A 25,633-nucleotide genomic window follows, 5' to 3' on the forward strand; every position below is an offset into this window, starting at 1 on the left:
CATCAGCCAAAAAAAAAAATTAATTAAATAAATAAATAAAAAATAACCACTTCCACTTCACCCCTCTGTTCATTCGAAATACCTGTCCAGCTGAGCCTTAAACTTATTTAGGCTATCAACTTCCACGACAAGGGATGGAAGTCTATTCCACCAACCAACCACCTGCTGGCCAAAGGCAAATTTCCTCACGTCTATCCTACATCTGTCTTTTCTCAGTTTGAATTTATGCCCTCTCAGGTGATTATTCTGAGCAAGAGGAAGAATCCCATCAGCATTGAGCATGCTCAAACCATTCAAGGCTTTATACACCTCTATCAGATCACCTCGCCGGTGCCTAGTCTCCAAACACTGTAATTTGCAAAACTTAAGCGTTTCTTCGTAAGAGCACCCCTTTGTTCTATTCACTAATCTTGTTGCCCTTCTCTGTACTCGTTCCAGCAGCTCTACATCCTTCTTGAAATGAGGCCTCCAGACCTGTATACAGTACTCTAGGTGTGGTCTGACCATAGATTTTTCCACAAGTTCAATAGCACAGAACATAACACAGGGATTTCCCAACAAAATAAAACACGGGGAATTTCTCAATATTTTATCTTTTTGACTAGCAAGTCGACAGCGGGGATTCTATAAGTATGGAAATGTTGAAAAATTACATCCAACATACAGTAATAGCAGGGTTTTCTCTGCACAAAAGCTCAAAAATACCCTGTCATGCAAGGTTTGCCGAAATTCTTTAACCATGTTATATAAGTTTCACTCCCTGACTTACGGAAATTCAACTTTACGTAAGTTTTTGCTGGCTGGTGCAAACTTAAAGAAATAAATTGTGGAAATGTAATTTGCATCCATAAGAATAAATGGAGGTATCATGAAAATATAATGTGAATCCAATAGCACTTTCTTTTTTTTTGTAATTGTTCCAAGACCTCAGAAATTGAAATGCTATATAACTAAGCTATTTATCTCTCTAAAAGGTTTTTATAATGGAAATTGTGCTACACTTTCATTGTTCTCATATGTTCCATTACAAGAATCAATTTTGAATGCCTGTGTGATATTTTTCTAAGGAAAGTTTCTGGAGGTCACTACCATAAAACAATTTGTACTTTCTGATTTATTGAGCTTTTCTGTTAGTACATCTAATTATAAACAGGTAGTAAATGCGATCTTATAGCATTTGCGATAATCCTGATAACTGGAATTGTTTAGGTTTTTACGTTATTATGGTGAAATGTGTTCCCCTTCACTGAAATCTTCAATCATATAAAAAAACACATTTTCAGAATCTTCTCTTCATTTCCTATTTACTTATTACAGTGGTGAAGGGAAAGGGATCAACAGAAAGTGGCAGTGCTAGGAAACCAAACAAAATTGATTTAGAAATGAAAATGAAGTACGAAGCAGGACAAAGTTTGCCATCTGTTGCATGGGAATTAGGTCTCACTGCTTCAACAGTGAATGCTATTTTAAAGGACAGTGAGTGTATAAAAGAACATGTTAAAGGATCAACACATTTAAGATCAAGAGTGATCACAAAGCAGCATTCAGGTGCTATATCAAAGATAGAAAAGCTATTAATAATATGGATAGAAAATCAGATTCAGAAGAGTGCCCCTGAATCTAATGGCCATTCAAGCAAAAGCAAGAAGTATTTATTAAGATATTAGGATAAGTACGGGTGAACCCCAAGCCAAGTTCATGGCAAGCAACAGGTGGTTTAATAGGTTCAAGCATCATGCTAGTTTCCACAACATTAAAGTAAGTTGCCAGTGACTGTTCTGCAGAGAAATTGTGATGTGTTTGAAAAAAAACCCTTCTAAATCTCCACAGCCCTCAACTTCACAGTAGCTTACTTATCAGCTGGAGAGTTAGTTATTTTGGCAACAATGCTCAAAAGGTAAAACTTGCTGATGTTATGCCTGTTTTCTCTGTTTCTTGTAATTTTGAAATATTTGTAATCTTGTACACCTTTGTAATTTTTCCTATGCATGAGATAATCAATTTCCTATGAATGAGATAAAAAAATTGAATAATTCTGTTTACATGTTCGTCGAACATTTCTTTTTTGCTTCAATCAAATCAGCTTACATAGTTGAGTGCTGCATAAACATTTAGGGAAATTCCAACTTCCGTAGAGTTCCACAGAATGCAACCCTTACATAAGTTGGGGAGTGAGTGTACTTCATAATATAGGATAAAGCATTTCAATACTATTAAGTACTTCAATACCATGCACTTGAATCATGTGAAATCTGCATGTATAGATGGAAAAAATATTCCTTTAATCAGTGTGTGGGTATTTGTTTATTTTATATATTATAACACTATATAAAGTGGCCAAAAATTAAAACAGCTATTAGAATGAGTCAAAGTATATGGTATCATTTTGCTTTCTTTACATCATTGGGGTATGATAGAATTGGAATAGTATGACTGTGGAAAAAATCAGATGGCAATGTTGCTGGACTTTGTACTTAGTTTGCTTGCTCATGCATGCATTTTATTATTTTTTTTTTCATGCCTACTGACATGATTTGTTTTGCCATATCTGCTTAAATAATTGCATAGTAGGGAATGCTCAGCAATATAATACACCAATGGGCAATTTCATTTCATTCAAGTTTCTTTTATAATATATTTAAGTTTTTTTTTATTATTGGTGATTGTATCCGTATTATAATGTTCAAACAGGCACCATTACAAAGAGTAAAATTTTAAAATATTTCTTGCCTATGCTAAACATACCAAACAAAATGCACTTGTTGGCTTAACATATTTTTTTGGTCATAACCTTAAGTGTGCCTGTTCAAGGTTAATGACCAAATATCTGTAAAGTTGCTATTAAAGAATCACACTGTATTTACCCAGTATTTTAACTGCTGAATGAAATAGCTTCATTAGACTTACCGAGGCTCCATTTTAAGGCAAACCTGCCATTTGAAACATAAGATTTTGACACTAATATTACCACCACATCTTAATGCAGGATGGGTCATTTATATTGACATGCATAGATGGAAAAGATATATAAAGATATTCCTTTAATCAGAGTGTGGATATATATATATATATATTTTACCTTCAGTGAGCATGCTCTATATAAAGTGGCCAAAAAATCGAAATTCTATTTAGTATTAGTAATGGCAGCATGGTGCAAGAAAGCCTATGGCTTATGCTGCACCAGCCAAAAAAAAAACTAATAATAAAAGAAAAGGAAATTAAACCTATCATCTTATGCATTTCCCTCACCCGAAGGTTCTATCCAGATGACCTTTAAATTTCCCTAAACTGTCAGCCTCTACCACCCACGTAGGCAACTTATTCCAGTAATTTATAACTTGCTGGCTAAAATAAAACTTCCTGCAGTCCAATCTAAACATCTCCCACCCCCCCAAAACTTGACTTTATGTCCCCTAGTTCTAGCATCATTTATAATCTTAAATTTCGTCCTCATTCATTTTACTGATGCCTCTCAGAGCCTTAACACCTCAATCAAATCTCCTCTAAGGTGTCTAGTTTGCAAACTCTGCAACCCACATATTTGAAGTTTTTCTTCATAAGGATGCCCTTTTGCTGATCTCACCAGGCGAGTTACCCATCTTTGCACCCTTTCAAGAAGCTGTCTTTCTTTAGGTTCAATCTCCATACTTGAACACAGTATTCAAAGTGTGGTCTAACAAAAGCCTTATATAATGGGATTATCACGTCCCTATCTCTACTTGCAAAAGTTCGATAGGACACCATGGGCCTTCTTTGCAACCTGTTTACAATGCTCACAGAATTTCATATCTGACTGTATTGTAACACTCAAGTCCCTTTCCTCCAATACTGGGTTTAGTTGAACTCCACCAAGTGAATAAGTTATTTTGGGATTACTGTTTCCCAGGTGTAATACCTTCCACTTTGTTGGATTAAAGCATAGCTGCCATTTTTCTAACCATTCCTGAAGTCTATCTAGGTCTCTCTGAAGAAGCTCAGCTTGCCAGTGATCATTAACTACTCTACAAATTTTAACATCTGCAAATTTAGACATCATGCCCTCTATCCCTTCATCAATGTTGTTTATGAAATTTAAAAACAACAGTGGTCCTAATACTGATCCTTGGGAACCCCACTTCTTACATAAACCCAATCTGAGGAATAGCCATTTATTGCAACCCTCTGCCTTGTGCCCTGAAGCCATCCTGAAATCCATCTAAGGATTTTCCCAGTGATTCCAACCTGTTCTAGCTTATAAAGCAACTGCTCGTGTGCGACTGAGTTAAAAGCTTTGCTGAAATCTAAATAAACAATGTTGGAATTATTCCCTAAATCCAGCTCATGAGTCACCCTTTCAAAATAGCGAACCAGATTTTTTAAAATCTGGTTCGCTACATTCCCTTTACAATGATCCATCCTTGATCATTGCCTCCATGATTTACCATACCACTGACAGGTTGATTAATTTCCCACTTCACTCTTAGAACCACCCTTATGTATGGGAGATACATTGGCACTTTTCCAATCCAACAGAATCTCCCCAGAGTTTAGTGATGCTCGCATAATTAGCCTCAATGGTTCAATGCATTCACTTGCCGCCTCCCTTAAGATTATAGGGTATATTCCATCAACTCCAGGAGCCTTACTGGCCTGTAGGCTCAAGTTTTTTTTTTTTTTATTAAATAATCTTGTGAAATTTCAATATCATTAATTACATATTTTTCAACTTCGCTCCCACAATTTTCCATTTCCACAAAAGGTTTTTTTTCTGTAAATATTGATGCAAAATAACTGAGTTCATCTGCAATGGCAGCTGGTGTATTTAATACTATCCCCTTTCCCTTATGTAAAGGTCCAATCTGGTTTGTCCTGCTCTTCTTAGCATTTATATATGTGAAGAGAATGAGTCAAAGAAACTAAATATTTGTTATATTAAGGGGAACTGTAAACATGGGAGTTATGTATTATACTCGAACGCACTGTCTTCTTGATAATTAAAATTGATATGCATTCTACAATGAACTAGAACATTGTTCATCACTGCCTTCATTTTTTTTTATTTTTGATAGTAAGAATATGTTCAATATGCTGAGTTTTAATTCATATCCAGTTTTGGTATCTGGCTTGTACCTAGCTCCTCTTTAATGTTCAGAGAATTACTGAAGAGAATTGTTATGACTTAATTGCTGAATTGCAGAATGTATGGCATTAAGGGCAAGTTGCTGCAGTGGATAAAGGGATGGTTGAGTGGTAATAAATGGACACTGCGTGGACTAATGTTATTAGTGGAGTCCCCCAGAGTTCGCTGCTGGGCTCATCGTTGTTTTATGTATTTATCAATGATATTGATGAAGGTGTATCAGGCTTAATGTCCAAGTTTGCAGATGATACAAAGGTTGGCAGGGTTGTTAATGACAGTAAAACAGTATGCTACTCCAATAGGATCTAGAAAAGTTAGGCAGATGGGCTGAGAAGTGGCAACTGAAGTTTACATTGACAAATGCAAAGTACTGCATATGGGTAGCAGTAACCCAAGAGAAATGTACCAACTATGTGGTACTACACTCAGGGAGGATGAAAAAGACCTGGGGGTAATTGTGCAGTCAGATATGAAGTTCTCTGAGCAGTGCAAACAGGCTGCCTGAGCAGGTCATGGAGTTTTGTCAATGATATATAGGAATTTTGCTAGCAGGGACAAAAGGACGTGATTATCCTTTTGTATAAGGCAATGGTCAGGTACACACCTTGAGTACTGTGTACAGATCTGGAGGCCTCCATTTTAGGAAGTATGTAGAGTTGCTAGAAAGAGTATAGAGAGGGGGCAACAAGATTGGTGAGAGGAACAAAGGGAGTGCTTACAAAGAAAGGCTTAAGTTCTGCAAGTTGCAGCATCTGGAGACTAGGCACCTGCAAGGTGATCTGATTGAGGTGTATAAGGCCTTGAATGGTTTGAGCAGGCTTAATGCTGATGGGATACTTCCACTTTCTCAGATTAAGAACCTGAGGGATCATAAATTCAAATTGAGGAAAGACAGTTGTAGAATAGATGTGTGGAAGTTTGCCTTTAGCCTGCAAGTAGTTGATTGCTGGAACAGACTTCCATCTGTTGTTGTGGAAGTTGATAGCTTAAATAAATTTAAAGCTGAACTAGACAAACATTTGGAGTGACTGGATGGGTGAAATGGGAGAATGGTGGTTTTTTTTTTTTTTTTTTTTTGGCTGGTGCTGTACAAGCTTGCTTTCTTGCATTATATGCCTATGCTAATGTGCTTCAGTTTTAATGGAAAAATTTGTAACATGACATTTCCCATGTTTGTACTTCACTATGGTATAAATACATGGTTTTGTTGGCTCATTCAATGTAGGAATTAAAGAAGGAAAAAGAAATTAAGTGGATAAAAACTGGGTGTTCTTTCTTCTTGGATTTCTCCGTTGTATTAATTGTTATCCTCTACCTACTTTTTTTTTTTTATTACATAAACATATAGTATTGCACAGCATTGTAATGGTCCACATGAGAGGAGATTTTAATGTTACCAGTTTTGTGATATATCATAAACAGGATGTGTATTACAAAAAAAGTCAACTAATGTGCACTTTAAAAAAAAAAAATGCAGTGAATTTAATTTGTTCTTAAATATTCCAAGTTGATGACCAATGCTAAAGAATCCGCTATGAGCAGATCTGATGCAGTATGTGTATTATGTTTGGAGTAAATGTGACTTCTTCACTTACTGTTCCTTAATTTGTTGTTCTATTTTGTTCAGTGAAATAACCCATTGGAAAATTATCCAGTGATTACCCATTGGATAATTTCACGTAGGCTGGGATATCAATCATTTTGATTATTCAATATCTGTCTATAGATCTATCATTTGGTATATTTTAATTATAACTACTGTATTTTGTAGCTCTTTTCAAAATATTTGTCCTTTTATGATGTAAAGGAATTTAATTAACTTGTGGGGGAGGGAACAATATTGTATATCTACTACACACTATACTAGAATTTAAAAAAAATAAATTTTGAATTACAGAATGGTAACCAAGCAACTTAAGAAATTTATAGAGACTAAACGTGTGGCATCTTCCAGTGACAAAACTAGTTTGAAAGACCTCTCTACAATGATTAAAAAAATGCCCCAGTACCAGAAGGAATTAAGCAAATATTCAACACACTTGCATTTAGCTGAAGATTGTATGAAGACCTACCAAGGGTATGTGGACAAACTGTGTAAAGTAGAGCAGGTAAGTGTTGATAGTTATGAACAGTTTACTCTCTGAATTAAAAAAAAAAAACTTTTTTTTAAATTCAGAACTAATTTAAGCAGAGTTTAATCATTTTAAATTCTGCATTAATGAAGAAAAGCTTAAAATCAAGTTCTACCTCACAGTTTAAAAACATAAACAGTACAAATACATAAAGTTAATAAGGATTTATTATATTTTTTGATTAATCTGTATAGCACTACTTGAATGAAATCAATGCACTGCTTGTTCCTAGTAATGCTTTAGCTAGTTTTAAGGGGGAAAACCAAAACTAATTTTAGTAGTGATTGCTACTATGTGTAGCTAAAGGCAGTGCTAGAAAAGTAAAGGGAATAATGTAATTATAGGATGACCCCTTGTTATTATTTTGATTAAATGTTGCTTCCTTTGTTATGCTGTTTATTTTTTAAATTTTATTGCCTATCAATTTTGAATAAAAAAAAAAAAATTTACATGTGGAACAGTTTAAAGGCCTATGTCTAATTGAACACTATATACATAACATTCTACTGTTGTGATGTTCTGTATTATTCTGTTAATTTTTATTTATTTCTTTAGTTGTGTGGATTAATGCATGCTTATTTTCATGTTACTTTGGATTTTAAGAAATTTTTCCATTTTAACAACAGAAATCCATGTGCACTGATATCAGAATTTATGATAAAGTTGAGTTATCAGTTTTTTGAAAAGTTATTTTTCTAAATAATAATCAATGCACCTAACTTCTGGAAGATTTGTTAATAGAAGATTCCATGCCACACTGTTAAGACCAGTTTTACTGTGCAGTCAATCAAGCAGTGTCTGTTCCTGCCTGCAAAATTTCTTGTAACCAAATGCTTACTAATGTGCACAGTTTGGACATTGATTTTACACACACACACACACACCCACCCCCTCCCTCTCTGATCACATAGTTAAACTTGTTACTGAATTTCAAAGTGATTTCATTCATTTTATGAAAATCTATTGAATGATGTAGGATCAATGCAAGTGATACTGTATTCGCTTCAAAATGTTTAGTGATGAACAGTTTTTTTATCTTTAGATGAAATTGGTCATCACTAAACATTTTGAAGCAGGCAAGGTATTGGTGTGTGTGTGTGGTGTTTTTTTTTTTTTTTTGCTAGATCTGCCAGGTTTACAGCATTAAACAGTTAGAAAAAGTTTTCTGCATTACACATGTTTGTTGTGCTAGATTTTTCAGGAACACATCATAAATTTAAGTTAGGGACTGTCTGAATTATTATTCCATTTTGCTTGAGTATTTCTTAATCAATTATTCTTAGTATTTCTTAATCAGTTATATCCTAGCATGGCCTTTGGCAATGTTAGGATGCAAGTGGTTTTGTTTCTATTTCCCCTCTTTCTCAATTTATTTTTCTTCAATACCTATATACCACATCAATCCAGTTTGAAACAATTGTTGCAAACTGGATGGATGCAACAACTGTTGCAAACTGAATATATCCCAAATTTATAGCATTAAGTAATCAGAAAAATGTTCTGCAAAATAATTGTATGCTGGATGGGAACACGTCTCAACTGTAGGCCAAAAGCTGGTTCTGCAGAGTATTTTGGTAATACTGTCTAGTTATTGTAACACCCTTTGGAATACCTGTTGTAGGATCAACCCTTCCTTATCCCAGAAAATTGTGTGCAGAACCTTGTCAGCAGATGCAGCCAGCAGAAATTTATTTTTTTAGTGATGAAGACAATATTTTCATTGCTTTTTTGTGGTTGAGTTATATAAAGAGACAAAGGATATTTTTTGTCCTTGCACAGAAAATGATCTGGATTTGCCACTTGTGTTTTAATAGCAGTGTTTTCTGTGCATCCTTCTGAGGCTGAGAAAACTCATGAAACTTCCATGGAACCCAGTCTGCACACTTTTTTCCCAAATCTTTGTGGATGTGATTTATAGAAACAGGTGTTTTCAATTATCAATTACTTTCTATGTTCAGTTTCTCCCCACTGCTGGATTTCCACATCATGAGCATGGTCTACCAGGTCATTGTTCATCTTTAAATTCATGAACCCCACTTACAAATAATTAGATAGATATTGAGGTAAACTCCTCTTATTATTTTACTAATAAAACATTACAAATAATGTAAGTCATGACTACACTTACATAACATGTAAGTGTAGTCATCATAAATTGCAGTAATCATAATAGTTGTTCAGGCTTTCTTACCTTTTGCAAACAAGCCTAATGACTGTTCACTGTTCTTCCATCAAAAAATTCATGGTTTCGGAACAGTTTCCAAAATACCACTTTGTAAGTGGCATTGTCTGTTATGGTCTCTCTCCACAGAACAGTATTTCCACCTGGGCTAATACTTCAAGGTGATGATTCATGACAGAAATATCTTCTGGTAAACCAGGCACAGGGGGTGGGGGAACTTGGAGGTTACCTCTGGATTGACCTCTTATTACTGTGGAATTTTACAACTGTTATTGTTAGTTAGTTTGGTATTCTGTTAATGATGTAAAATAGTGTAACAACAAAATTTAATGCAGTATTTAATATTTAAAGCAAGGTGGGCCTGTATTAAAAGTACTATAAATTTCGATTTATAAAAATATGGAGTTGTGAACATATTGCTTCCTTTTTTCATCTGTTGTAGTTTAATATTTTGTTATGGCTTCCCATGATTGTTAGTAGTACTAAATTTGTAGCTTTCAGTGAGGCGCCTCCATAGCCAGGTGGGAAGGAGCAGCAGTGCGTAGCATACGCTTCTTGATTAGACCGGGGTTCGAGCGCGTCACCACCAAATATGGAGGATGCGGAAAGGTCAGGGAATGACCACTGCATATCCTGGAGCAATATGGCCTTAGTTGCTAATGCTCCTAAAATCCAAATAACAACAACAACAGCTTTCAGTGAATTTTACAGATAACATGGTCGATCTTCCTAATGAAAATAATTTCCATAATTAGATAATGAACTCTATTTTTCTGTCTTGAGAATTCTCTGTTCCCTACAGCTACATGCATGAGCTTGGGCTCACTTTAGAAATCACATTGTTATCCACAACTATATTATTTTCAAATTGAATAGACATTGTCAAAAAAAGACAAATCTATTATTCATTTAAAATTAAGCCACTGCTGTGATAGCTGCTTTAGAGCCCTCTGGCTCTTTATCAGAAGATGGCCTCAGTTAGTAAACTTATTGTGAAGAGTGAATAAATATTGTGAATTTAAATGAACAGCCAAGCAGTATGTGGAAGAAAAACTTCAGATAAACACTGAATGAAAGTTGTGTGAGTATATAACCAAGAGTGCTAGGCATACTGCTTAGCACTCTTGGTTATATACAGCAATTTGCCTGATACAGCAATTTAGTCAAGGAGTGAGGGTTCTGTTTCCATGCAGGACATTTAAATAATTAGATAATAAACATTATGTAATTTTAAGTTGTCTCATGAATAATAGTTTCCAAATGAGCATAATAAAGAAAATTTTATTATATAATTGTTTTGGTGTCTTGCGTCAGAATGAAATCTCCCTCCCCCTCTTTTACCAATGAATGTTAACCTTTCTTCACACTTTGTGCTGATCATATACATAAGGGCATAAAAATATTTTATTTATTTATTTTTTTTTTTGTAGATAGTAATTAACAGTCAGTCCCATGCTTTTAAATAATATGGGTCATTTGTCAGTCTGGATATGCTTACTCAGAACATGATTTAATTTTTTAGGATTTGGCAATGGGCACTGATGCTGAAGGTGAAAAGATCAAGGATCCAATGCGAAATATTGTGCCTATATTGTTAGACAGCGCTGTTAGTACCTATGACAAAATTCGCATTATACTACTTCTGGTTCTATCAAAAAATGGTAAGTTTTTACTGTTTATCAATCTCAATTAGACATTTTAATTTTATTAAAAAAGGAAATTGTTTGTACTAGAAATATTTACTTACACATTATTTATGCACAGTAGTTGATTTTCGTAACACTCACATCAAATTGACAAATACTAAAAAAAATGAAGCTAACATTATTTCAGGAATGTTCCCTACTATAATTAATGTTAAAGGATGTTAACCAGTATAACCCCTTCCATTATAGAATAATAGCTTGTTTTTCTTTCTCTGTGTTCTGCTTTAATAGATTTTAATGGAATTTGGTATAAGATCCTCCCACTAAAATTCAGATTAATGTTGAATTTTGCTTTTTATAGACTAGTTTTTTTTTTTTTTATGAAAACCCCAAACATGAAAGGTATCAAAACCTATAGTACTTAGTACTGTGCTTGGGTTGAAGGAGAAGTATAGGGGGAGGAGGGGGGGGTGCTGGAAACTTTGCTCTAGAGACTAAACATGGGTTTCACCACTTCAAGCCTCCAATAAGCAAAGTGGTGGTATTTCACCGGTTGATGAAAGTCATCTACCACCTCAAAGTTAAGGATCAAAATTTCATATTATGCTGTCTGTAACAGGGATCATCAACCTATGGTACTATATGCTTCTCTAAATGGTACCATATTAGTTTAATTGTCCCAACAAGCCATTGTCATGAGTTTCCACAAAAGATATGTTTGTATCTATCAACTTAATCTCAAAGTGAAGCTATTCTCCCACCCCCAAAGTGCAGTTCAAAAATTCTACATTTTCAACACTGTGTGCACTCATATTTGAAATATAGAATAGCTATAGGACAAGTGTAATAGCAGACAGTTTTTTTCCTTGATTTCAAAAATTCATCCCTGACTATACCTTATATTAAAGTGGACTCAGTATGCCACCCTTGAAAGATTGAAGACTCCCAGTCTGTAACATACTTCAGGCCAGCAATCACACTATACAAATAGTATTGTACCTTTTATAGGATTGTTACAAAGTAGTGCGGTTCCGTCTTTACTATTTTACTCAAGTTAATCCAAGATCTAAATATGTGCAAGGTTGCCAGAATTTAAAATTAATTTTATATACTAAGAAAATAAAATCTTCTTTGGTGTCCAGTTTTTTTAATAAAGAGATTATTAGCAATTTGCATTTGTAATTACCAAATTTGTTACGAAACATTGTTTTTCCCCTTTCCAAATTGGAAAATGTCATGCCTTTAGAGTAAATAAATATTAATGGAAATAAAATAACAATTGTGATTAAATGTGAGGAAGCCACAGGCTTTTTCTGCACAAACCAAAAAAAAAAAAAAAAACTGTCCTCCAACTAAGGGTTCCTGCTAGTGGTTCCTGTACTGTGATCTATATGTCATACAGTTCATGGATCAGATCTAGAATATTCTTACCGCTAGTATATTCTCTTGCATGTTGATACAAATAATCCTCTAATTTGTTTTAAATTGTCTCCCATGGTGAGTTTCCCTCCCACTTACTCCAATCAGTAAGTGGCAAACTAAAAGCACCTATAATAAGACATTTGCAGTTGCTTACCTGTCTCCTCTGAATGTAAAGTTTCTCATTATGCTTTTCATAATCTTATGGTCTGTAGCATGCCCTTGCTCTCATTTTACCTTTGCATCCAACTACTTCATACCACACAGATTCTCTAATGCTACCATTTGTAAATTCTGAATCTGGAAAAGCTTTTGTTGCACTCGGGCATGCTTTTGATAAACATGGCTTTCCTCCCCCTTCTAATTTGCATGCCCTTAAATATATTTACATACCATATTGAAACTCCTCATCCCTTATTTGAGGTGACACCATGTTTCCATTGGCCTTATGTCACCCTTAGTTGTCCTAATAATGAGTTAAAATTCATTCATTTTATTGACAACACTCGTGGCATTATTGTGGACATGGTTAAGACTGCTCTTATGTAATTTACTACCCTGACACACCCCTTGAAGTTATTTGAGCCTATCTCCCTAGGCTTAAATAATCTTCCCATTCATTTGAAACATCTTCAGTACACCTTGCCAATGTACTGAAGATTTTGAACCTAACCAGCCACAAACAAGACCTTGTGGTGTTATACCTTGTGGTGTATAAAAGCATAATCTTGACCCATGCCACAAGATAAATGCTGTTTATATTACCCCACTCCAACTTTTCTGAACCCTTTAAAGTTTTTTTTCATTGACATTAGCAGACATTTGCACCACCTATGTTTAACTTTCAGAACCTGTGCCTCTACAGCTACCCCAGCTTCTTTAGAATTCCTTATTTTTCCTTCAATTCCTTTGTTTGAAAAGGAAAGGTAAAAAAGGGATGTGTGGTGAGTTAATGACATGTTATTCTTTATTTTTCTAATTTTTTTTTTTTTTTCACATTTAGTACATTAGCCTTGGTATCCAGCAACCTTTGGTTCAAAGCATACCGAATATATTTAGAAACTTAAATATAAGACTGATTTAATATTCATATCTTACGATTCTAACATTGTTTTGTTCAACCCCCCCCAAAAAAAAAAAACTCTTTAAAAATAATAATAAAAAAATTGATAGCCTTTTTAAGCTTTGCACCATGGTGTTTGTTATGGTCAGAGACCACAAATGCCAAGTTAAGGGATATCCTTCAGCTTTAGGCATGAGTGTCCTATTTCATTTATGAAAGGCTCATTTGCAGGCTTATTTAACTATTCATGAAATAGTGATATTTCATGAATAGTTATTCATGAAATAATGAGCCTGTTTATTTTATTTAAATGCCAGTAAACAAGGATTTCTTCTTAGCTTTCAAAGCTTTAGAATTTTCTGCATGATACTAGCAGGAAATTCTTCTGTTGCACTCATATCATAGCAGTAACTTTTGATGTTATGCAGACTAGCTATCTTTTTAAATGTTTTTGCACAAAAGCTTGACTTAACATCATCTTGACTTAACACTAGTACCAGAGGTTTGCAGTTTGATATGGTTTTTAATGCTGGTTCTAATATTGTCTTTGTTGTTGTACCTCTGATTAATAGAATGCGTATTATATAGCTAATGTGTATATGTTCCCTCCCAGCTCATCCTAAAAAAAAAAAAAAATTTTTTTTTAACCTAAATTACTTTGACGTTGATACATATTTTGAAGCTCTTATTCAGTTTGCTTATTTACATTATTTATGTTTTCATTAGCAAAGCCTCAAGCCACTCTGGCAAGTTTAGGATAAAGTGTCTATTAAATTAAAGGGAAAATAGTAATAGTAAGACTGTTGCACTCATATCCAATCTGTTTAAACTCTCTTGGTGAACATTTCTCAGTTGTAAACATGACTGCTGGTTGCCTTCAAGCATTTTTGATGCCAAAATGATTAGCTTAATTTTTAAAATTAAATAAAGTTATCATAGCTGATTTAAAATTCAGATGTTAGAAGTAAAATAAAATGCATTGAAATTTCTGTTTAAAAAAAAACCTTGAAAATATATACAGTGGAGAAGGAAATATTTATCTGTTAATAAAAGCAAAATATATCAGTGATTTGAGTGGTTTCAGATGTTTTCAAATTAAACACACCTAAGGGGTGATTTTTCAGATAAGAAGGAAGAAGTGAATTCTGAAAGGTAACTGCATCCCTTTTGTTGAAGTGATTCTGTTTCACTGACATATGTAATTTGGTATTAGCTCTAAAAGCATCTTCATGACCTTTAATCTCAGCTATTTGTACACATTTCATGTGATGCTATTATTTGCAAGTTACCTTTTATAACTTCAAGATATTGACAATTTCATCAGAATTGGACTTTCTGATCATGAGGAGAAAAAGAAAATAAAAAAAAACCAACCCTGGAGGGATAATTACTATACCCAAATACTTGCTAATGGATTATGAATGTACAGTTAGTTTTTTTTAAACTTATGACATCTTAAGGAATCCTTTTTACATTTCTAATATTACTTTTGTGTTTATATTTCAAAATATTTTGTATATGGATAGTACATGACAGAACAAACAAATAACTAATGTGCAATATTAAATTAAAAAAAAAAAAAAAAAAAAAAACCATAAGACAACCAAATTGGCCTCTTCCTCATCTTAACATCTCCATTCATCTGAGCCATGTTTTTAAACAAATTTTCATTCTATAAATTCTGAATCTCAATTCTAATATTGTCTTTGTTGTTGTACCTCTGATTAATAGAATGCGTATTATATAGCTAATGTGTATATGTTCCCTCCCGGCTCATCCTAAAAAAAAAAAAAAAAAAAATTTTTTTTTAACCTAAATTACTTTGACGTTGATACATATTTTGAAGCTCTTATTCAGTTTGCTTATTTACATTATATAGTAAAAAGCCTTTCAGCACCCTGTATATTTTTTTTAAGCTGAAGTAATAGATAACCGTTTATGTATTGGGGATACTTAAATTAATTACATTCTGTACTTTAGAATGATGTTCCACAACTTTGAAGAATCTAGAGGGGTAAAAAAACATTTTTTATTGTTAATTGCAAATACTTCATATCTACAAGTCTGGTGGTGCTTGTAGAACAAAGCCAAAAATGGAGTACATGCACATAGTTATATATAGTATAAAAACTGTTTCCGTACATTGTTTATTTTATCACTTCTGGTTTCATTCTTATGTGTTAAAGTATAGGGAAACTGCAGTTCCATTATTTCTCTTTTGTGTGCGTGTTATTCAGATAAATACCAACACTTGCGCCAGCAGGAATTCTGCAGATTTCAAATTCTGCACTAACTTCAGTTAGTTTCAATAAGAAAACTTGCTGAGGCTTACTATCATGAGTTGCTTAAATTACATTATTTTAATTACAAGGATATATGTTAGATTTTGTTTAAAATGAAAGCTATTTATTATAAGCTTTCATTTGTACTTTTTTTTTTTTTTTTCTCACCTCAAAAATTGTTTAATAATGAAAGTTTTCATTTCTTAACCTAAATATTAAATCTTTTTTTTGAGAGTTAAATAATATTTAAATATTGTCTCACTTCAGGTGTTGTCATTCATGTTTTCATCTTCAGCATGGTGGTCGGCATAAATTCTTATGAAGATTAACAAAAATCTAAAATGATAGGTAGGATAATCCTTATTTTTTTGTAACTAATAAGTGCAAAATGCAATGTTTTGTAGTAAGGCTCAGTGGTGTTGTTGAAAACACAACCTTCCTTGTTCACCAGAGTTGATGTTATTAGCATTCCGGAAAGAGAGAAAAATTGAGGGAGAAGATGGGGATAACATGTTGAGCTTGAAACTGGTATAAAGAAGATATCTTGTCACCTTGAAGTGAATTTGTGGCTAAGATTCCTATCTGGAATAATAGGACTAGACAGACAGTGTAAAGTCTGGATGGAAGAAGAGAGGCATGTGCTCAAGATAATATGAAGTCTCTTAAATTGGCCTCTTCCTCATCTTAACATCTCCATTCATCATCTGAGCCATGTTTTTAAACAAATTTTCATGCTATAAATTCTGAATCTCAATTCTTAGGATGTAGTAAAAAGCCTTTCGGCACCCTGTATATATTTTTTAAGCTGAAGTAATAGATAACAGGGTTATGTATTGGGGATATAAATAATAAACTATTTTTATATGCACATATCCAAACTGGTCTCTTTAATTTCTCTTTAGGGATATCTGAAGAAAACCTGGCTAAACTGATCCAGCATGCTCAGATTCCTGCTACAGAGAAATGTATTATTACTAATATGGCATATTTAGGAGTGAACATTATTACAGATGTAAGTTAAGAAATCTAAAACTTTTTTTTTAAGTAAATTTGCATGTATTCTTTTGATTTCATTTATGAATAAAATTCTGAATTGAAAAATGTTATTCATAACATTTTTAAATTTTATTTATTTTTAATCAATATCCCAATTATAAATTCAAATTTAATTCTCATCTTCATGTGGCAGGGAAGCCGGAGAAAAGTACACCAGATTCCAAGGAAGGAGCGTATAACCGAGCAAACTTATCAGATGTCTCGTTGGACCCCAGTTATTAAAGATATTATGGAGGTATTCTAATATTGAGTTCAAGTTTAAATTTGAAATTAAGTGAATTAACATCATTGCCATAGGTTGGGAAAAACAGTCACAAAATATGATAGAAATTACTTTAGTTGCTAAAAGTTCAGTGTAAGATATCCATATTATATTATTTTATTTGAATCTTGTGTGGTGTACCCTGATTAGAGCTAGGGGAGTTTTTTTTTTTTTTTTTTTTTAATTTGGTGATGGCAATTAGAAGGCCATTAACTTCCAAAAATCATTTTCACTTGTGCACGTTACTTTTTTGTATAATGATTATTTACAAATCATTGACATAAAGTTCACAGGTATAACAAAGATTTCCTTTTAGGGAAAAAAAAAAAGCCTTGGGCATCGGGAAATGTGATGGGGAATATTTCTTGTGATGAGAGAAATTTTAGTCGTCACAGGAAATCTTCCATATAAATGGTGCAGTACTTAATGCTTTAATTCATTCCTGAAAATTACTGCATAAAGCAAAAAGAGGGTTCAATAAATACAATTTCTCCATGTTAAAGCTAGAGATTACATTCCAGGCCAGAACTTTGATACATTTTTAACTTAATTACAAAGAAAGAATGCATTTATGTCTCAAACTATATTGAAGAAAAAAGAACACAATATGCTCGGGTAGAAAATTGTGCTACTTGAGTGCAGACATACCTTACCATTCAAAATAAAATTAAATTAAAAAACAAGTTAAAGTGTGATACCCACCTGCAGTAATTCAAATGGAAGATGACTTCCCACCCAAGGATTCCAACTTGGCACCCACCAAACATATTTGGGTAGCAGAATTATGCCTTGTCAAGTATAACTTTAATTGCTACCTATGAAGGTAACAAACTCCTTCAGGTCAACCCAAATCTCCGGTCTTGGCTATCTGGTTTCTGTTCAAACTGTAAAGAAGTTATACTTGCAAGACTAAGGATAGATCATACACTCCTTATTCACTTTTATCTTCTTCCTCAGATCTATCGTCCTGTCTGAGCATCATACTCAACTCGCACTCCAGCATTTTTTTCATTGACTGTCCTCTCTGTAATAGAGGTATGAAAAACTGTATTCTTATCAAGGCATGCAGCCCAAAACACTCCTACTTTGAAGCAAATTTCAGACAGACCCATGCTGTGATTTCTGTGTAAGATGCTTCATTCCTGTTAAGATGATCCTGCAGTACTTCTTTAACCATCATCTCCAATATTTTTCCCAGAACGAAAGTAAAGTTTACAGGTAACTGCTCACATCACCCTTTGGTTCCTTTTTGAATAGGAGAGATATTTGTACTTCTATCTATAGGGACCTCTTCTGAATCTAGGGATGCTTTCATAATTATGGTTACCTCTTTCTTGCCTTATTGACTTTTAGCTTCAACAGTTTTTCTTCTCACTTCTAACAAATTGTTTAGATTGCAAGTTATAACTTGATGTACTTGGGTGTTCTCATGCCTAAAAACTTCTCTGCATATGAATGTAGTTACAAAATATTTATTTATTGTCAGCAACCTGAACAGGAACCATATGTCATTCGTATCTAGTAGGCCAATGTTGTTCTTTCCTTTTCTTCTAGTATTAACAGCAAAGAATTCTATGCTCTCTTGCTACTTTTCTTTGCATTCTTAGCCAAAGACCTTTTATCTGCTTTAGCTTGCTTTAACTCCCTTTGTGACCTGATTGCAGACAAGTTTGTACTTCCTTGCTAATTTCTAATCATCCCACACTTTTCTGCTCTGCCACCAGTGTCATCAGTTCGTCTGACATTCATTTAGGTCTAAACCTTAAACAATATCTTTTAGTTGGTATAAAATGCTTAACTTCTATTACTTTACTGAATGCCTCCCACTTAATTTGCAGTTGGTAACATCAGTTGGTTCCACTGAAAGGAATTTAAAACTAAGACTACTGTAGTTGCTGTAACATGTTTGAAAGTTGAGAGGTGGCTGGCAGTTTTAGTTCATGTTAAGTATGCATAGTGATGTGTTGCATTCTAGCTTCAAATTTTGTATGCTATATTTCTTCATTAGAAACTTATGTCAAGAATACAGTGATAAAATGTAGACAAGTGTGCAAGTAACATGCATTTCTGAAGTGCAAGCTGCTGCATCTAGTATTAAAGGTTGTGATACAACCACTTCTCAGTTTGTTTCCAACAAACTTAGTCACTAGAAAAAATGTTTCTACCCAAACCCATTACCATGAAAAACAAAGATAAAAGTGCTCCCTATATCTGCAATAAGGCCTCTAAGGTTGGGATTATTCATACCACAAATTTAAACATATACACCAACCGTTTATAACTGATTTAATAATAAAATAAAATGATACAAAAGACTGTAAAATAATATTTGCAAAAAATATGATTATTTACAAAAAACTAATTTACAACAAAAATAAAATAAGTAAATATGTTAAAATGCATTAAAATATAAATTTAAAATCGATTAAAAACACTATTAAAGCTTTCGGAGGTGTCTACCTCCTTCCTCAGCAATAATGAATATTTAAGCTACACATCCTTAAGTACCAGGTTCACGGCACACCTGGATGACCAGGCACATACTCAGTAATCCTTTCACTTGTACCGGAAGTGGTCTGGGGACGTGGAAAGCTAAAACGTTTATCTCTGGCAAAAACCACAGCCTCAAAAAGGGGGTGAAGCCTAACTCCCCTGTCTCTGTTCATGCTATTGTTGCCAGAGGATCCAATCCACAGACTTTCCAGCCACTTGCGGTCCCAGAATCTATGCGCCCGGTCGGGGGAGATCTGGTGTTGTTTTTCCCAATAGTGCTTGGCAATGGCAGATTTATTGAGCTCTGCGGTCCGTATCGCTCTTGAATGTTTCCCCCAGACGGTCCTTGAGACGCCGTCTTGTCTCCCCCACGTATTATTATTAAATCAGTTATAAACGGTTGGTGTATATGTTTAAATTTGTGGTAAAGTGCTCCCTCATTTTTTGGAGGGAGTGGGAAAGAATCATTCCTAGAACTTTTTAAATGTATTTCATAGTAGCATTAGTATGGGAAGCACAATATAAAAGTCAAAGTAAAGATAAATCTCATGATCTTCAAATCTATATATTGTATGATAATACAATATACAAATAGATAATACAAATACTTCACAAATATTAACAGTTTTTTAAATTATTCAGTGGCCAAGCTGCATTAAGAAATTATTAATATTGGGAGACTGATTGTCATCAGACAAAAAAATTTCTTTAATGCTTCATTTGCCTGTTCCTCCTAATAATTTGCCTGGTTCTTTAAATTTATTCAAATTGCGACCTGTTATAGTTGACCTGCAACTGTTGTGAAAACTATATTACCAAAAAAAAACAAACTTACCGGGAAAAGTAGTTTCCTGCTACCGCAGTTTCTCCCTACATTCTCTGTAAACAGATATTGCTTGTTATCAGTAGAAGTCAATAACGATGTATTGATTAGTTTTGTCATTATTAAAAGCAGATTATTGGAGTTAATGAGTGGGCTGAAATCTACTTAAGAGTACACCCTCCAGACTGCCTCAATCTTAGGATGCTTATTCCCCCCCCTTCCCGCTGTTTTAAAATAGGAAAGCAACTTCTACAGGCTGTCTGTGTTATCGGTAGTGGCAGTAAAAGTTTTTCCTATTTTAAAACAGCTGGAAGTGAGGTAAAGACTGGCAGCTGGAGGGTGTTACCCATAAGTAAATTTCAGCCACGAAGGCATTACACTCACGAACTCCAATAATCTACTTTTAATAATGAGAAAAAATTAATCAATACATAGACTTCTACTCTTACTACCAATAACACGCACAATCTGTTTACTGAGAATGCGTGGAGAAACTGCTGTAGCAGGAAAAGTTGTGTTTTTTTTTTTTTTTTTTTTTTTTTTTTTTCCGGTAAGTTTGCCGTGGTTCTTGTGTTGGCTTTCTTTACCTTTCTGGGTCAATATAGATGTATTATGCAACAATACCAGGCACTTGGCAAAACTCGATAGAAATTGATGCATTGGAACTACAGAATTCCCACTCATCATATTTTTTAATTATGAAAACCTGCCACTACACAAGATGCTTCAGCATGACCAACCTAATTTTCCAATAATTATATCAGTTCCTTTAAAATCTTAGTTTTGTGACTGTTGAAATCAGATAGTTTGATATTAAGAAATCAGTAATGCAGTTATTGCTTTCTGAAATTTTCTCTCTGACTGATGGATTACTAATTCTGTATATTTGGGATCCATTTGGCCATCCTTTAGCAGAAGTGCTCCAGTCTTTTTGAAAAATTTTCTCTCTCTCTCTCTCTCAGAGAGAGAGAGAGAGAGAGAGAGAGAGAGAGAGAGAGAGAGCACAATCGCTAATACTTGAAAAGGCACAAAAGTTCTAAAATTGAACTAAGAGGATTTTGTCTGCTGGGAACCAGGCAAACAAAATTAAATTTAATGCAAATGCATAAGAATGCTGCTCGAGTCTTTATGATAGCTTGATAACCTACTGGGTAGCTAATTTCTACTATTTTTGTTATTTTGCAGTATCTTGTATAGCATGTTTGTTTTACATATTTTTGCATACATTTTTTGATGTTTATCCCCACAGGATGCCATAGATGAGAAACTGGACACCAAGAGCTTTCCTCTCCTAAGTAGCCAGGTAGCTCGTACCACATATGGAAGACCTAAGCCAAAAAGGTAACACTCACACACGGTGAGCATAGCCTTTCCCTAATTAAGAAAAATTAACTTAAAAACTATGCTAGATAGAAACTTGCACCTTGTGTCATTATGAAGGCCAGTGCTTAGTTTTTTGCAATGGATACATTGCTGCAATTGCCAGTATCAAAAATGGCGTCGAAGGAGAAAGCTCAGTGTGTTTTGTGAAACAATTGCCAGTTACAGTTCAGTGAAACTTTAAGAGTATGGGTGAGATCTACCAGATATTAAAAACATAAGAGGTTGGTATGCAAAGTTTAAAGAGACTGACAGTTTTGTTTTGGGGACCTTAAAAGAACTGGTAAGCCTAGTGTGAGTGAAGAGACTGTTGATGCTGTTAGTGATGCTTTTGAATGCAGTCCTCAGAAGTCAACTCATCATTCATCAAGGGAACTTGGCATACCTCAGAGGACAGTGGTTAAAATTTTGCACAAATGGCTTCGTTTTTATGCATATAAAGTGCAAATTGTTTAAGCCTTGGAGCAAGACTATCGTCCCAGACGTGCTGCTTTTGCTACAGAGATTCTGCAGCGAGTTGATGAAAACAATGATTACCTTAAGTGTTTGTTTTTCTGATGAGGCTACCTTCCACACCTCGGGAAAGGGAAATCGACACAATGTTCATGTTTGGGGATCAGAGAACCCACATGTTCTTTTTGAGAAAGAGGGACAGCCTTAAAGTGAATGTTTGGTGCAGCCAGATGTGAGCCCCTGGGGTATATTAAGGACAAAGTGTATTAGACTCCAGTTCATGATACTGAAATTTTAAAGGTGAGGATAGCGGATGCTTTTGCGATGACTGAAGAGATGTTGGAGAAAACATGGAGAGAAATCAAGTATCGACTAGATGTTTTCCAGGCAACAAAAATGGAGCACATGTAGAAGTGTACTGAAGAGCTCAACTTTGAGTTATGTAAAATTTGCAAAATGCTGTATGTTTGTACACAGCATAGTTTGTGTAATAAATGTTTGAAATCAGGGAAAGACTGTTCACCCTGTATAAAATTTAAAGGCACAAATTAGTTCTGTGCTTTAGAAAATTACTTTTATTTTAAAGTGCAAACTTTCCTTTGTCTAGGCAAAAAACTGATTTTCATAATGATCTTGCTGGTTAAACTTGTTCTCTATTAATATACTCTTCAGTCTAAACTTTACTTAAGTTTCTGACATCCTGAATTAAAATAAAAGCAGTTCAATTTATTTATGCTTTAATGTAAAAATGGAACATAAATGTTTTTGAATGAAATTTCTCACTTTCTTTCAGTGTGCGATATGGTCACTGGCACAAAGATAAGAATACCCCCAATGTGAAAAATGTTCCTCGACTTTTTGTGTTTATAATTGGAGGTGTCACCTATTCTGAAATTCGCTGTGCTTATGAAGTAACTAGAGATGTTAAAAACTGGGAAGTCATCATTGGTGAGTATCTTCTTTCTGAGATCAGATAAGCACACAAATATAAAATTTAGACGAAGGATAATGAGTGAAAAAATTACAAATTTATCTATATAATAAGTGTAAAAACACCATGGACAACTTTTAAAGTAAAAAACTGCTGCAATAGTAGTGTAAAGGGCATTTCAACTGTATCTCATACTGTGCTCATCCTTCACAAAGAGTTTATATATTTTAACAGTACACAGAGTACTAAGTGCTTATGGAAAAAATGCTTATGCATGAGACTATATCTTCATCTCTGAAGCTAATGCATTTCAAAGATAAAATAAATGAAAAGCCACTAACAGACGAGACAAATTTCACCATAATCTTTCTTGCCAATTAAGAAATTGATTAAAACTGAAACCAGATTTAATACAATCAAATTAAACTGTATCAGCCAAAACACTATTCCTTTATTTATAATATAAATCAACAGGGATTACCTTTTTTATTTTAGATATAGGAAGCTTCTTTTCCAACTCTCCTAGTCCAATATCTAAAGAAGCTTCCTATATATATAAAATAAAAGTAATTCCTGTTGATTTCTAATATAATATAATATAGGAATTATCAAGCACTTAATAGCTCTCAATTATCAAATTTATTTATAATGTATAATTTGAAGGACATTAATGCAGGAATTGCTAAATGTGAATAAAGAACAGGCTGCATTGTAAACGAATTAGATTACATGGTTGAGAGACAGCATTAGCAGAGGCATATGATGCAAGAAAGCAAGCGTATACAGCATCAGCACAAAAAAAAGCCTTCCCATTTCACTCATCCATTCGCTCCAAAAGTTTATCCACTTCTTCCTTGAATTTAAATTATCAACTTCCACAATGACAGATGGAAGTTTTGTTGCAGCAATCAACTAAAAAAAGGTAAAGTGCAGCTATTATCGACCCACTGCAGGATGGAAGCCTCCAACAATTCATGCTGAGGGAAATGGATCATAATCTGCCACACTGGTCCAGTGCAGGTTGGCAGATCGACTGTATTCAGCAGTCAGGGGCTTGAACCGCAGTCTACTCAAGGAGCATGTGCTACTGCACTCCTGCTCATGACCACTCAGCTATGGAGGCTACTTGTTAGCAATCAACTACCTGCTGGCTAAAGGCAAATTTCCTCACATCTATTTGACAATTGTCTTTCCTCAGTTTGAGTTTGAGCCCACCTCAGGTTTGTAATCTGAGCAAGAGGAAGAATCCAATCACCATTCAGGCTGCTGAAACTATTCAAGACCTTTTACACCTTGCAGGTGCCTAGTCTCCAGATGCTGCAATTTTCATAACTTAAGCCTTTTTTTCGTAAGAGCACCCTTTTGTTCCCCCACGATCTTGTTACTCTTTTCTGTACTCGTCCTAGCAACTCTACATCCTTCATAAAATGAGGCTCCACACCTGTATGCAGTACTCAAGGTGTGGGTGGCCTGACCATTGCCTTATACAAGGGGATAATTCTGATCCCTGCTAGCAAAATTCCAGCACAGGTTACCTACGCTTAACGCTGATAATTCGTTCTGGAAAAACAGAGCGCTAAGTGAATCCGCGCTAAACGAGCGCCGCATTCCCATAAGGTAACATATGTACTTGTGAATTGCGGTTGGTGCCATAGTATATTTCCTAATCAATAATAAATGGTAGTGAAAAGATGCACAAATGTCGGTCAAAATATTTAATATTCAAATATTTGTTATATAATATCGGTGTAAATATACCATAGTTAACCCATATATTTGAGCTACGGTTGTAGCGTAGAAGGCATCGTTTTAAATGTATCTCATAATGTGGTTGCCTTCACAACAAGATAGCTACTATTGAATTACTTCAAATAAATAACGCTTCTCTAGTAGAGAAGACTACTGTTATTTATTTTCAGCGTACCACCACCCAGACGATCGTTTCGAAGCTTTTTGGCTCCGTCATCAGTGGGCGGGTAGGTAATACAATATGCCATCTCAGTTGCGAAGTTATATCCACATTATGAGAGATGCCAGAAGGGTGTGGTGGTAATGTATTTGGAAAATTAAATGCACTAGGCATAATCCTTATGGGTTTTGATAATTAACTATATAATATCGGTGTAAATATACCATAGTTAACCCATATATTTGAGCTACGGTTGTAGCGTAGAAGGCATCGTTTTAAATGTATCTCATAATGTGGTTGCCTTCACAACAAGATAGCTACTATTGAATTACTTCAAATAAATAACGCTTCTCTAGTAGAGAAGACTACTGTTATTTATTTTCAGCGTACCACCACCCAGACGATCGTTTCGAAGCTTTTTGGCTCCGTCATCAGTGGGCGGGTAGGTAATACAATATGCCATCTCAGTTGCGAAGTTATATC

General features: G+C 34.4%; 1 protein-coding gene across 1 annotated transcript in view; it reads left to right on the plus strand.

Annotated features, from left to right (window-relative positions):
• The window catches only part of LOC150083908 (protein ROP-like), a 124,597-nt gene that overhangs the window by 92,138 nt on the left and 6,826 nt on the right, over window positions 1–25,633 (plus strand). The window contains exons 9-14 of the mRNA XM_090374949.1: window positions 7,017–7,227; window positions 10,956–11,094; window positions 16,746–16,855; window positions 17,033–17,134; window positions 21,727–21,818; window positions 23,104–23,258. Of these exons, the coding sequence (XP_090231075.1) occupies window positions 7,017–7,227; window positions 10,956–11,094; window positions 16,746–16,855; window positions 17,033–17,134; window positions 21,727–21,818; window positions 23,104–23,258 (809 nt within the window). The remainder of the gene's footprint in view (window positions 1–7,016; window positions 7,228–10,955; window positions 11,095–16,745; window positions 16,856–17,032; window positions 17,135–21,726; window positions 21,819–23,103; window positions 23,259–25,633) is intronic.

This window comes from Mastigoproctus giganteus, chromosome 6, assembly GCF_048544385.1.
Source record: "Mastigoproctus giganteus isolate SK-2022 chromosome 6, ASM4854438v1, whole genome shotgun sequence".
NCBI classification, from domain to species: Eukaryota; Metazoa; Arthropoda; class Arachnida; order Uropygi; family Thelyphonidae; genus Mastigoproctus; species Mastigoproctus giganteus.